Raw genomic sequence first — 12,350 nt, 5'->3', positions numbered from 1 at the left:
GTGTGTGTGTGTCTGAGATTTGTAGGTTTTGTTTATTTAAAGTGGAATAGCAACTTAAAATACTATGAAGATATCACCTGTATTAGATATGTATGCTTTGAGGGGTAAAAAGTATAACTATTGCACTGTGTTGTACAGCTGAAACTAATTTAAAAAATGTTTATTTCACAATAAAAAAATTTTTTAAAACAAAAGAATGTAAAAAAAAAATCTAGACTGATTCTGCACTCAGATCTCCTTATTTTTTAACTTCCTTCTCTGACATTCGGAAACCTGGCTCACATTAAACACTTTATTTACTTATTTGTCCAAATCTAGTAAACATATAAAGTGTTATTAGAATTGTTAACCTGTACATTTACTAACCACAATACAGCTCTTTTCCTTCACCATTACAGTAGCCAGTCAAAACAAGATTTTCTAGTTACTGAGGTCAGCTCCTTTTTTGGGGGGCGTGGAGGGGATGAGGTTAATACATTTGTAACACAGTTAAATGTACTGGTCACAGTCTGCACTGAATCCTTTCATCCTGGGATCCCCTGATATCCAGACTGACTTTTTTTTTTAATTTGCATTCAGAAAAGTTCATTCTTTGAGGTTTTGACAATATGGGTTTTGACAAACGCAGAGTCATATACCAACTGCCACAAGATCATAGAGCACAGTTTCATACCCCAAACCACCCCACTGTGAGGCCCCCTGGAAGTCAGCCCCAACCTGTACGGCTTCTGTTCTCCATCCCCATGGTTTGGCCTGTTCCGTATTGCTTTACAAGCGAAATGATACAACATGAAACCTTGGGACCTGGCTTGTTTCACTAAGCAAAACGCATAAAAGATTCAGACACACTGCATGAATCAACAATTTGTTCTTTTTTTGTTTTCATAAATTTCAAAGTTTACATAGCTGGTATTGCTCCACCCGGTGCCACATTCCCTCGGCCCATGTGGTTTGAGCGCAACACAGTATCGGCACCACACCTAAAGCGAGTTCTGCCACTGCGCTTCACTTCTCCACAGCAGAAGTTTCGCTAGTGCCCGGGAAAGCTATTCATCAGACATGTTGGCAGAGCTCAGAAATATAACGCCCCAGAGGCACTGCTCAGCCAGTAGGGAGGAGAGTTGGGAGGCAGCTGCCCCACCCTCCCAGGTCCTCGGGGGGAACTTTCCACATGCTTGTGCACTGATCCAAATTTCCCAGCATAATAGCCAGTTTAAATGCACGTTACTGGTTTTCTCCCTTCTTTGAAAGTCTCTGTTACCTCAATTGTGCTTCCCAGGTTCACCTCCCAATAAACCATCTCGCCCAGTCCTTGTATAGGCTGCTACCGCTTCTAGAACACTCTTTCCCCAGATGTCCTCAGGATTCACTCCCTCATCTACTTGAAGTGTTTATTCATTGTCACTGCTCAGTGAGAATTTCTCTTACCACTCTATTTTAAATTGCAAGCCTTATGCCCCCTTCTTTGCTTATTTTTTAAATAACACTTTTCACCATCTAACTTCATATATGTATGTGCATATATAATTAATTTTATTAATTTCAATTAAAATACAAGCTCCACAGATGCAGTCATTTTAGTCTAATCTGTTAAGTGTTGTATCTCTAGCATCTAAAATACTCCTTGGCACATAGTAGTCATGCAATAAAACTATACTGAATAAATTATATTTTCAAGAAGGTTGATTTTATTCAGTATACAAACAGAATTCCTTTGGGGGAAAAAAAACACCCTGAAAACGACTGACCTTCAAAACTGAATGGAGTGAATACCCATGGGAGCTTTCAAAATGAGGCCCGCTAACTCCATCACAGACAGAGCACCTTCCCATACTTAGCATGAAGTTTGACATGATCCCTGGAGTGGCCTTTCAATTCTAAGATATAATAATACTATAAACAATACGAGACTACACTATGGGGTAAAAAACAGGCATGAAGCCAATATTTTTCCCTCTTAACAGTTGACATGAAACCAAATCTAGTAACTATACACTATCCACCTGGTTAGCCTGCTGAGTGATTCCAAACAGAATACCATCTACACAACAGAGATGGATATAGGGAAGAATATTTTTTTACCTTTGAATTTTGAGTCTCATTTTCATTGTGATCTTTTTTCTAAATCTTTACTCAAAGAAAGTAAAAATCATTCTGGGTTTTGAAATTGTTTGAAAACAATGTGATTGAAGAATCAAATTGTTTGACAAACTGAAAGTGTTTTCATCACATGTTTCTTACCTGGACATTGGATAAAGGACCACTCGTAGTTTTTTTCTTTAGGACAAAGGCCAGGGTCAAGAACCATCTCATTACTGTGCATTCCAACAAGCTTCATTGGCCCCCGTGAAGACCCTTCGATGCAGTGCCCTCTTCCTGTATTACTAGGATCATTGCACCAGCCACAGCCAGGCTGCTCCAAACATTGTCCACAGGTTCGCAATCCAGAACAATTCTGAGCTGTATAACAGGAACATTAACAAATATGTTATTTGGCTTCATATTCCAATAGAATTGCAAGCTAATGGAAACATAAATATGATCTGAAAAAGAGACTGCAAAAGGTCATCTATAGCTTATTTAAATATTTCTGTAATAATGCATAAGACACAGCAACTACTTAAAGCAAATAAAGCATATATCATGGACAGAGAGGCGATAAATAGACTCACTTGAAGGTTAAAAAGGTGCAGAGACCATGACATGGAGAATAATGAAGTCAGCTCTTAAAGACCCCTGAACTTTTTCAATATCAGGACCTTTGGGGAGCTGGTCCAGGGACCTCCAGCCCACATTTATTATCACTGTCTGTGATGTAGAGCCATGTTAATGTTCTCGTTGTGCCCAGTGAGGGCCTTCAAGGAAAAACTCTGCATCTGCCTATGAATGTCCAGTGTAAGTGATGCCTGTCCATCCCCTGCGATGGCTGAGCCCCATTAGGACTGCCTACCATGGACAATGCTCTTTCCAAGGGTCCAAGATACTAGCATTTGGCTATCGTGTAATGAGTAAACTCAATCTCACCCAAAAAGCCAAACTGAATGGAAACATGGGAACCAGATGCTCTGCCTCCGCCAGGGAACCCGCAGCAGTGGCTTTCTCTGACTTTCAGGGCTGCAGAATATCATGCCAAAACTCACTCAGTAAAGCTCAACCTTTATTGTTTAATTGATGTAGAGCCTATGACCCTCAACAGGGTGTGATGCCTTTCCTAAGGATGAACACGTTATAGTCTGCCGCCATATTTATAATAGTTCCTATGTAATGTTTTAAAATTTTTATTCAAAATCAGAGCATCCTATATTGGGCTGAGATTTTCTTTAATCACTTTTACTGGTTGTTATGCTAGAACAGGCACACTTTGTCTTGGGACTTATTTATCCACAGAAGTTAGTGACATAGGTACCATGAATAATATCTACTAGTCACATTTTTTTCTAGAGGAAAAAAAATGGTAGATTTCTGGCAGACTCAATTTCATCACTGTGGTGGTAATAACTTAATTGCCACTCAGTGTTTTAATATTACTGGAAACAAAAATGTCCCTCCAATTGTTGCAAACAAGATGGTGCACGAGTCTCAGTGAATATCCGGAACTCAGTGGAGAGCACAGGGCGGGGCTAGTAGAATATTAGATTAAAGAATGCATCCATTATAATATGATGTGTTGTTATTAAGTTTTTACATGCTAAGCATTTCAGAGATTGAATGTAAGAAGGTGGAAAATTAGTACCACCTCCTATTTTTCTTTAATATTAAACTTAAAAAGGAAGAATATTCTTTGCGTCACTGAACACAAGTGACTAAAGTTAACCCTGTAGAAAATTCATTCTTTAGTATATAATGCTGAATCAAAAACTGACAGGTTCTATTATTTTTTTTTCTTCTTACAGAAAACAGTAAAAGGAAAGCTTTTATAGGCTATGCTATTTTTCTTCAGTCATGGATAATATAGAGACTATGTATGAACTACAAGTAATTAGAACAATCATTTATTTTATTTTTTTTATTTTTGTCTTTTTGAATGCTTAAGTTGTAAAATATTCAGTATGGTTTTTGAAATGTGTAAGAATTTGAAAAGTCAATCTGTAAGAAATGATGTCATCAAATGATTACTGAAGAGTTGCAGTTTCCAGCCCAGCAGTTAAGGTGCTTCGAAGCCATCAACCACTCCAACCAAACAAAAAGTAAAATGCAACACCACCTGAAAAATCAACAACTCTTCTTAGATCCATCAGAGAAGTGAGGTTCCAGGGCAAACCACTGCCCCCAAATTTGAGAGGCAGACAGGAGGATACAGAAAAACCACAATTTATCCAAGTAGGAACCAGATGACAGGGTAAGAAAACCTGAACTGTAATTGAACAATTGCTGGGACAGCTCACTGTGGGCAACTCTGAGTTTAAATCTCCAGGGGACCCAGTCTTAGGGGGACCCCACAGTCCTGTGAATTTTACCTCCAGGAGCTCTACCAGGTCCTCACAGTGAGTATAAGAGAAAAAGCCTCTTGTGCTTCCAGCAGAGGGGAGAAGAAAAGGAACCGTTTGTAAATACGCCAGAGCATTTGCTGTTCTTAACAAAGTCTGGAGAAACTATTTAACGGAGCCTAAACTGTTGGGATCTTATCAGAGTCTAACTGACCTGGTTAAAGGGAAATATCCAATGCTAGCCTGGTTAGGGGAAGAGAAATACCCAACCTCCAGCCCCCTCCAGCCATCTCATCCCACTTAAGAGAGGAAAAATAACTGAGAACCACTTGTGGGGCTCACAGGATGGGGCACTGACTCCCCGGAAGACTGAGAACTGTGAACTACTTCCCCTCCGCCCACACTGTACCACTACATCGCTCAAGGCAATTTACAGTGGCTTCTTTTCCATAATCATATCTAGCTATCAAGAAAAATTACAAGGCATACCAAAAGGAAACAACACAAACTGAAGAGGCTGAACAAGCATCATCAGACCAGACATGACAAGGATACTGGAATTACAAGACTGGGAATTTAAAACAACCATGATTAATATGCTAAGCCCTCTAATGGATAAAGCAGGCAGCCTGCAAGGACAGATGGGTAATGTGAGCAAAACTACACGTAAGAAAATCGAGATGACTCTGGTTTGGTGATGATGTTTAATTATGCCGCCAAAGGCACAATCCATGAAAGAACTGATCAACTGAACTTTGTTATAATTTAAATTTAAATATTCTGCTCTGCAAAATACACTGTCAAGAGCAGGAAAAGACAAGACACAGACTGGAAATAAATATTTGGAAGAGACACATCTGATAAAAGACTGTTAACCAAAATACACAAAGAACTCTTAAAACTCAATGTAAGAAAACACACAACCCAATTTACAAAAAGGACAATAGACATGAACACATATCTCACCAAAAAAAGATATGCATATGGCAAGGATGAAAAGAAGCTCCACATCATATGTCATTAGGGAACTGCAAACTAAAACAACAAGATACCACTATATACTATTAGAATGGCCAAAATCCGGGGACACTGACAACACTAAATGCTGGTGAGTATTTGGAATTTGAAACAACAGGAGCTCTCATTCCTTGCTGGTGAAAATGCAAAATATATCAACTTTGAAAGACAAGTCTGGTGGTTTCTTACAAATCTACGCATACTTCACCATACTATCCAACAATCACACTCCTTGATATTCAAATAAACTGAAAATTTAAGTCCACACAAAAACCTGCACGTGGATGTTTATAGCAGCTTTATTCATAATCATCAAAACTTGCAAGCAACCAAGATGTCCTTAAGTAGGTGAGTAGATAAATAAACTGGTGTATCCGGACAATAGAATATTATTCAGCTCTAAAAATAAATAAGCTATCAAGTCACGAAAAGACATAGAGAAATGTAAATGCATACTATTAAGTAAAAGACATCAATCTGAAAAGGTTATATACTGTTTGATTTCAAATAAATGACAACCTGGAAAAGGCAAAACTACAGGGACAGTAAAAATATTGGTGACTGCCAGGAATTAGGAGAAAGTGAGGGATGAATAGGCAGAACACAAAGGATTTTTAGGGCAGTAAAACTACGCTGTATGATAGATGCTATAATGATGTACGCATGCCATCACATGTCATGGATCATGGGCACATGATACATTTGTCAAACCCCACAGAAAGTTCCACGTCATGAGATAACCTTAATGTAAACTATGGACTTTGGGCAATGATGATGTGTCAATGCAGGTTCATCAGTTATAACAATGTACCCCTCTGATGGGGATGTTGATAGTGGGGGAGACTGTATATGTGTGAGAATACAAGAGAAATCTGTACTTTCCTCTCAATATTGTGACCTAACACTGCTCTAAAAACTAAAGCCTAATTTAAAAAAAAGGTCTACCTTCCTTTACTGCCAAGAAAAAAATATTTAAATTGAGCATGTACATAAACCTGTAAAATACTGAAAGCAATATAGATTTGTGAGAAATATACTATCTATTTATATTTATAAACTTTATTGGGGAACAAACAGTGTGTTTTTCCCAGGACCCATCAGTTCCAAGTCAAGTAACTGTTTCAATCTAGTTGTGGAGGACACATCTCAGCTCCAAGTCCAGTCACTGTTTCCAATCTAGTTGCAGGAGGTGCTGCCCACCATCACATGCAGGGGTCAAACGGCCACCTTGTTAAGAGCACACACTCTAACCAACTGAGCCACCCAGCAGCCCCAGAAATATACTATATTGTAATTTTTCTTATTCCATTTTCACCATATCAATTTAATTGCATTTTTATTTGAACTTTTATGTTAAGAACTAAATCTTTTATTATTGCTTTAAATAATCTCCTTGAAATTCATTTTTACACAGTATTCAACTACTTAAAATATATTAATTATTAATAATTCCAGTTATTAGCAAAGCTTTTCTAGAAACCATTAGAAAAATTTATCTTAAAATATATTTTTCTTCAATTTGTGAATTTCAAGCATCAATATCATAATTTTACAACTGGAAAATACTGAAGAATATTGAAAAATCCATATTTGTTTCTCATTTGCAAAGAAAAATTTCCTTCAAGTTCCATTTACTACAAAACCACAAATGATCACTGAAACAACTTTCTAAAAGCAATATAAAAACCTGACCATTTCTAATAGGGCTTTATTTATAAGAACGTTTTTAAAAACTTAACTATTGTCAAATATTTAATGAATAACTAGACACACACAGAAAATGATAATGCAAATCTATTGCATATAACTCATATTAAAAAGACGTAAAGTTGGGCCGGCCGAGTGGCGCGATGGTTAAGAACTCGCTTGGGATGCCAGAGGGCCCCGGTTCGGATCCCACATATGAGGGCCAGTGACACTGCCCTCTACAGCTAAGATGCTGAACAACAGCTCAACCTGGAGCTGGGCTGCCGGGAGTCGCCGGCGACGGCGTAGGCTGCAGCCCCTGTGGCAGTGGGTTGCCATGGGCTACCTTGTGTAGCCAGCAGCCAGCGTGAGCGGCCAGCAGCCGCAGTGAGCGGCCGTCCAGAAGCCGGCGACTGATCTGCCTCGCCAGAGAAGAGCACAATGATGGTGCCAACTTGGGCCAGTGAAGCGACATCCTCCACAACTAGATTGAAGAACAAAACAACAGCAACTTGTCTGTTCCCCTTCCCCCAATTCCCCAGCACTGTTCCTATCCCCCTAATTCCCCAAAAAAAAAAAAAAAAAATAAATAAATAAAAAGACGTAAAGTTCAAGGCAAAAGCATGACAAAACCCTTGTGGAGAAACTGACAACTTTCAAACAGTAACACTCAGTCGCTTTTAGCGCTTGGATTTTGAGCAATGATGTTGTCATTATTCCTAGTCCCTATTTTATTTCCTGGCATTTCCTCATTGCTCAATAAATATTTGTTGGTTAAAAACATGAAAAAGAATTAAACAGAAGAGAGATGAAGTTTGTTTTTCACAGAAAGTGGATCACTGCCAGGTAAATACTACTTCTAGAAAGTACAAGGTCTCCCTGAGGCCAAATATAATGCCCGGCTTTCCAACAAGGATGCACAGGGCATATAATTTTAAAAGCTATGAGACAAAATAACTGTTATTGGACATCACCAGCAGAAATGAGCTGAAAAATATTTTTTATTAGTTTCAGGTATACAAAACAATGTAATAGCTAGACATTTACACCCCTTACAAAGTGATAACCCCTCTCCCCCAATCTACTACCCCTCTGACATTGTATATAGCAGTTACAATTCCACTAACTCTATTCCCTATGCTGTACTCCACATCCTGTGACTATATATACATTAAATTATACTTGAAATTCAGTGTAAAGAAATGAGCTATATTTATAGCCCCGGGGAAGGCAAATGTGACAATAGACATAACAGTAAATGAAAAAAACCTATGAAAAAGAAAGATCCAACAGACTAGACTAACTCTCAAGGTACAAGCGACAGACATAGAAAATAAAGCCTCTGCAAAATCAAGAAGCTAAAGATAAAAAATACGAGACACAAAAGCAGAGCGAGAACTGACCTATACATGCCTGACAACCCCACCAGCAGTGGTTATCATAATGTAGTTCATCAGTGGTAAAAACACCATTCCTAACTGGGTTTAAATAGTTAATCACATTCAATTTACCTTCCAAAAAATGCAGTTACAATTTTTATAACAGAATTACGAGGTGTTTAAAAAATTCACTTTAAAGTTAAAAAGATAAAAGTCCCAAATAAAAAAAATCCACAAAAAGAGGGGAAATATCTGGATCTTAGCAGAGGTGGAAAGTACAAGTGAATTTAAAAAATAGTTTGATATATCCAGAAATTACAATAACTATTTAGTCTTTTTGATTCTTTACTCTTTTTGGAAATAGTAAATAAAATAAAATAATCTAAGACATTAAATAACATTTTTAACAGATGAAAAAATACTCTTCAGATTGAAAGACAATGAGAATCAATTTTTAAAATCCACATCAATTACTAGAAAACTGAATTTAAACAAATTGCAAAATTTTGAATGCCAAGGATAAAGAGACAAATCTTAAAAATTCTCAAAGTAAAGAAAAAGTTCCACAAAGACATGAAAATTAAATTAGCATGGGAATTCTCATCCACAACACCCGATGTTAGAAGTTCTGAGGAAAGAATTATTTAGAACTCCACATTCCAGCCATTTTATCATTCAAGTGAACATCAAAAATACGCTTTCAGACACACAAAGTTTCAAAAAGTTTACCAGCCACAAATTTATTTAGAAAGAACTACTGAAAACTTCTCCAAAACATGAACAAATAAGAAAGAAGGAATGGAGTACAAGAAAGATTTGTGAGCAGAAATGACAACTAGACTTAAGTTTAAATCATTTTTAGAAAGCTCTTAAGAGTATTAAAGCTTAGGGCCGGCCGAGTGGCGCGATGGTTAAGAACTCGCTTGGGATGCCAGAGGGCCCCGGTTCGGATCCCACATATGAGGGCCAGTGACACTGCCCTCTACAGCTAAGATGCTGAACAACAGCTCAACCTGGAGCTGGGCTGCCTGTGAGTTGCCGGCGACGGCGTGGGCTGCAGTCCCTGTGGCAGTGGGTTGCCATGGGCTACCGTATGTAGCCAGCAGCCAGCGTGAGCGGCCAGCAGCCGCAGTGAGCGGCCGTCCAGAAGCTGGCGACTGATCATTGCCAACTTGGGCTAGTGAAGCAACATCCTCCACAACTAGACTGAAGAACAAAACGACAGCAACTTGTCTGTTCCCCTTCCCCCAATTCCCCAGCACTGTTCCCATCCCCCCAATTACCCAATAAAAATCTTAAAAAAAAAAAAAGAGTATTAAAGCTTAGAGATTTTCCAAGCTCTTTTTTCCCTACCTTTAGTCTCTTTTATTGTAAAATACAACATACACAGAGAGGAGTACATAAATTATCATATCTAATAAAACATTTATTGTAAATAAATACTCCATACCTGCACCCAGCCTAGAAGTGCAGCATTGCCTCCCTTACCCCCTTTTCCTAATCAGTACCCCCTATCATTTCCAAGTAGCATCCACTGACATTTATAAAAATAACTTTGCCTTACTCTATAGTTTTACCACCTAAATATTCATTGCTAAAAAACATAATGTAGCTTTGACTACTTTTGAACCTTATGTAAATAGTCTTATAATACGTAACCTTCTGTGTCTGGCTCTTTCACAAACGTTAATGTTTGTGGAGAGGCCAACACAACTTGAGGCAGGAGAGGCTGGGCACTGTCTCAACTCCCCACAAGTCTCCAGTACTGGTATTCACTCTCCTAGGCAGCTGGCTCCTACTTAAACGATGTATTCTGTGCTAACAAGATCATCTTACGCCTGCAACTACCCCACTGTCACATACTTAATCAGATACATCTGCATTCCTTATCAAAGTTCCTAAAAAGGGGTAGCACACAGAGCTCAACCTAAAATACATCCAACCATGCCCATCTCAGGAATACCTCTCACCTGATGTCAAGAGCCTGGGGAACAAATGTACGCAACAGCCACAGCCTGGCAGTTCTAACCTGCATTGTAGCACCTACTGCTTTGATTAAGTCATCAAGCCACACTGATGCCCAATAAGGAATAAATATGGGTTTGGCTGGGTCCCTAGAGCTAAAAGACATCCTCCTTGGGAAGGATGGAAGGTCTGGAAAAGCCAGTGAGTCTCCACCTACATTGTCTTAAGCAGACGGCTACCTCTAACTGAGGTCACTCATCCAAGCAAAAAGGGCTGATACCTGGGTGACCATGTTGTCTGAGGGCACTGGATACCAGGAGCAAGCCTCAAAACAGTAGATTCTCCACCAAAAGGATCTCAGCATTATGAAGCTGCTCTTAGAGGAAGCAGCTCTTCCTCTCAGAAGAAAAACGAGAGCTCGGAAGAATGGAAGGAAGAGTGGATTGGCAAACAATGCATGTTGCTTGGGAGAGTTATATGTGCTTCATCACAGTCATGTCGCCAATGGCTGCTCCTATGGAAGGAATGCCAGGAAGCCAAAGGCTCATAAGAAAGCTCCAAAGGTACTTAAGAAAGTTATGGGAACAAGCTGTGTTATGACCCACACTACCAGGAAAGCTGCAAGTGGCTGCTTCCAGGATGGATGCCACCGTTAGCAAGAAACTACACCAGTAGCTTCTATTTGTAAATTCTCCCAAGCAAAGCACTATACATGGTCTCAAATTCCTACAAGGCCACCAAGTGCTATCAGTAACATGATGCAGTTTCCTTGGCAGTGGCATCCTGATGCAATTTGTCTTTGCGAGAAAAGCTACTCTCCTAACCACACAGGACCTAGTGCCACAGATTCAGGCAGGTGCGTCCTCATCCCACAGTCCTCATGAAACCTGACCGACGAGGGGCAGAAGCTTGTCCTGAGGGATGACCCCCAGCAAGCCCAGCACGGCTCTGGTGACATGACTCGCCGCCTGATGCCCAGATGGGGCATCCTGCCTTTGTAGCCGATTTGCCACCATGGGTATGACATTCTTGCCAATAAATGCTTAACTGGAATCTAATCATGAGGAAACAATTAGACAAACCCAAATTGGGAAACTTACAAAATAACTGGTATAGATACTTAAAAAATATCACTCATGTAAGAAAAAAGAAGACACGGGGACTATGCAAGATTAAAGAAGCACAAGAACACAATCTGTGACCATCGACGTGAGCACTGTCATGAAATGTCATGCAGCTTGCAATTACACGCAGAGTTGGGGGCAGGGCAAATGTGGCAAAATGTTAATACGCAGGGTAAGATGCCCGGAGGAATTCAAAGTGATGGTATGAAATAAATTAGGTGTTTATAGCATTAATAGGTTTTAAAAAGAGCTGTGACAATACTGTCTCTCATTTTTTTAAAACGTCCTCACATGCTTAATTCCTCAATCCAGCCTAGAAAAGTGATCCATGTGGCTGTTAAATGGAAAGTCACTCCAGGTCAACACTTACGAGAGCAGGTTGCAGTCTGCCACTCCAGACACTGTCCGTACGGAAAAGAGATGATGTAGGCGTTCGAGTCGACGCAGCGCTTCGTGCTGCTGCACCACATGCACTCCATGCCGTTGCTGGTGCAGTTGGAACACGACGTCCTTAGAGAGCATGGCTTTTTGCAGGGCCTTGCGTTTTGATTTGGACTGACTGGAATAAATCCACAAACGTAATTATTTTATTTACAATTGCATTTTACACAAGTAAATGGGTTTGAGTGTTTTGCTGTTTAGGGTATGTTTCCATTTAGCCAAGTATGGAATAAAAATTATAGCAAAAGTTACTTGATAAGGTAAATGAAAATGATGATGATATGTCAATACTTCTTAAATTTATTATCAAA

At 39.3% G+C, this 12,350-nt stretch overlaps 1 protein-coding gene across 9 annotated transcripts in view; it reads right to left on the bottom strand.

The window, feature by feature from the left end:
- Nucleotides 1-12,350, bottom strand: part of ATRNL1 (attractin like 1) — a 625,874-nt gene that overhangs the window by 486,993 nt on the left and 126,531 nt on the right. For all 9 annotated transcript variants that reach the window (XM_019660096.1, XM_019660104.1, XM_019660098.1 and 6 more), the window contains exons 17-18: nucleotides 11,969-12,157; nucleotides 2,242-2,460 (exon numbers count right to left, since the gene is read on the bottom strand). In XM_019660096.1, coding sequence (XP_019515641.1) covers nucleotides 2,242-2,460; nucleotides 11,969-12,157 — 408 coding nt within the window. The remainder of the gene's footprint in view (nucleotides 1-2,241; nucleotides 2,461-11,968; nucleotides 12,158-12,350) is intronic.

The sequence above is a fragment of the Hipposideros armiger genome, unplaced genomic scaffold (genome assembly GCF_001890085.2).
Source record: "Hipposideros armiger isolate ML-2016 unplaced genomic scaffold, ASM189008v1 scaffold_311, whole genome shotgun sequence".
In the NCBI taxonomy this organism is placed as follows: domain Eukaryota; kingdom Metazoa; phylum Chordata; class Mammalia; order Chiroptera; family Hipposideridae; genus Hipposideros; species Hipposideros armiger.
The sequence above is the reverse complement of the archived record's forward strand: the minus strand, read 5'-3'. Positions and strand labels throughout refer to the sequence as shown.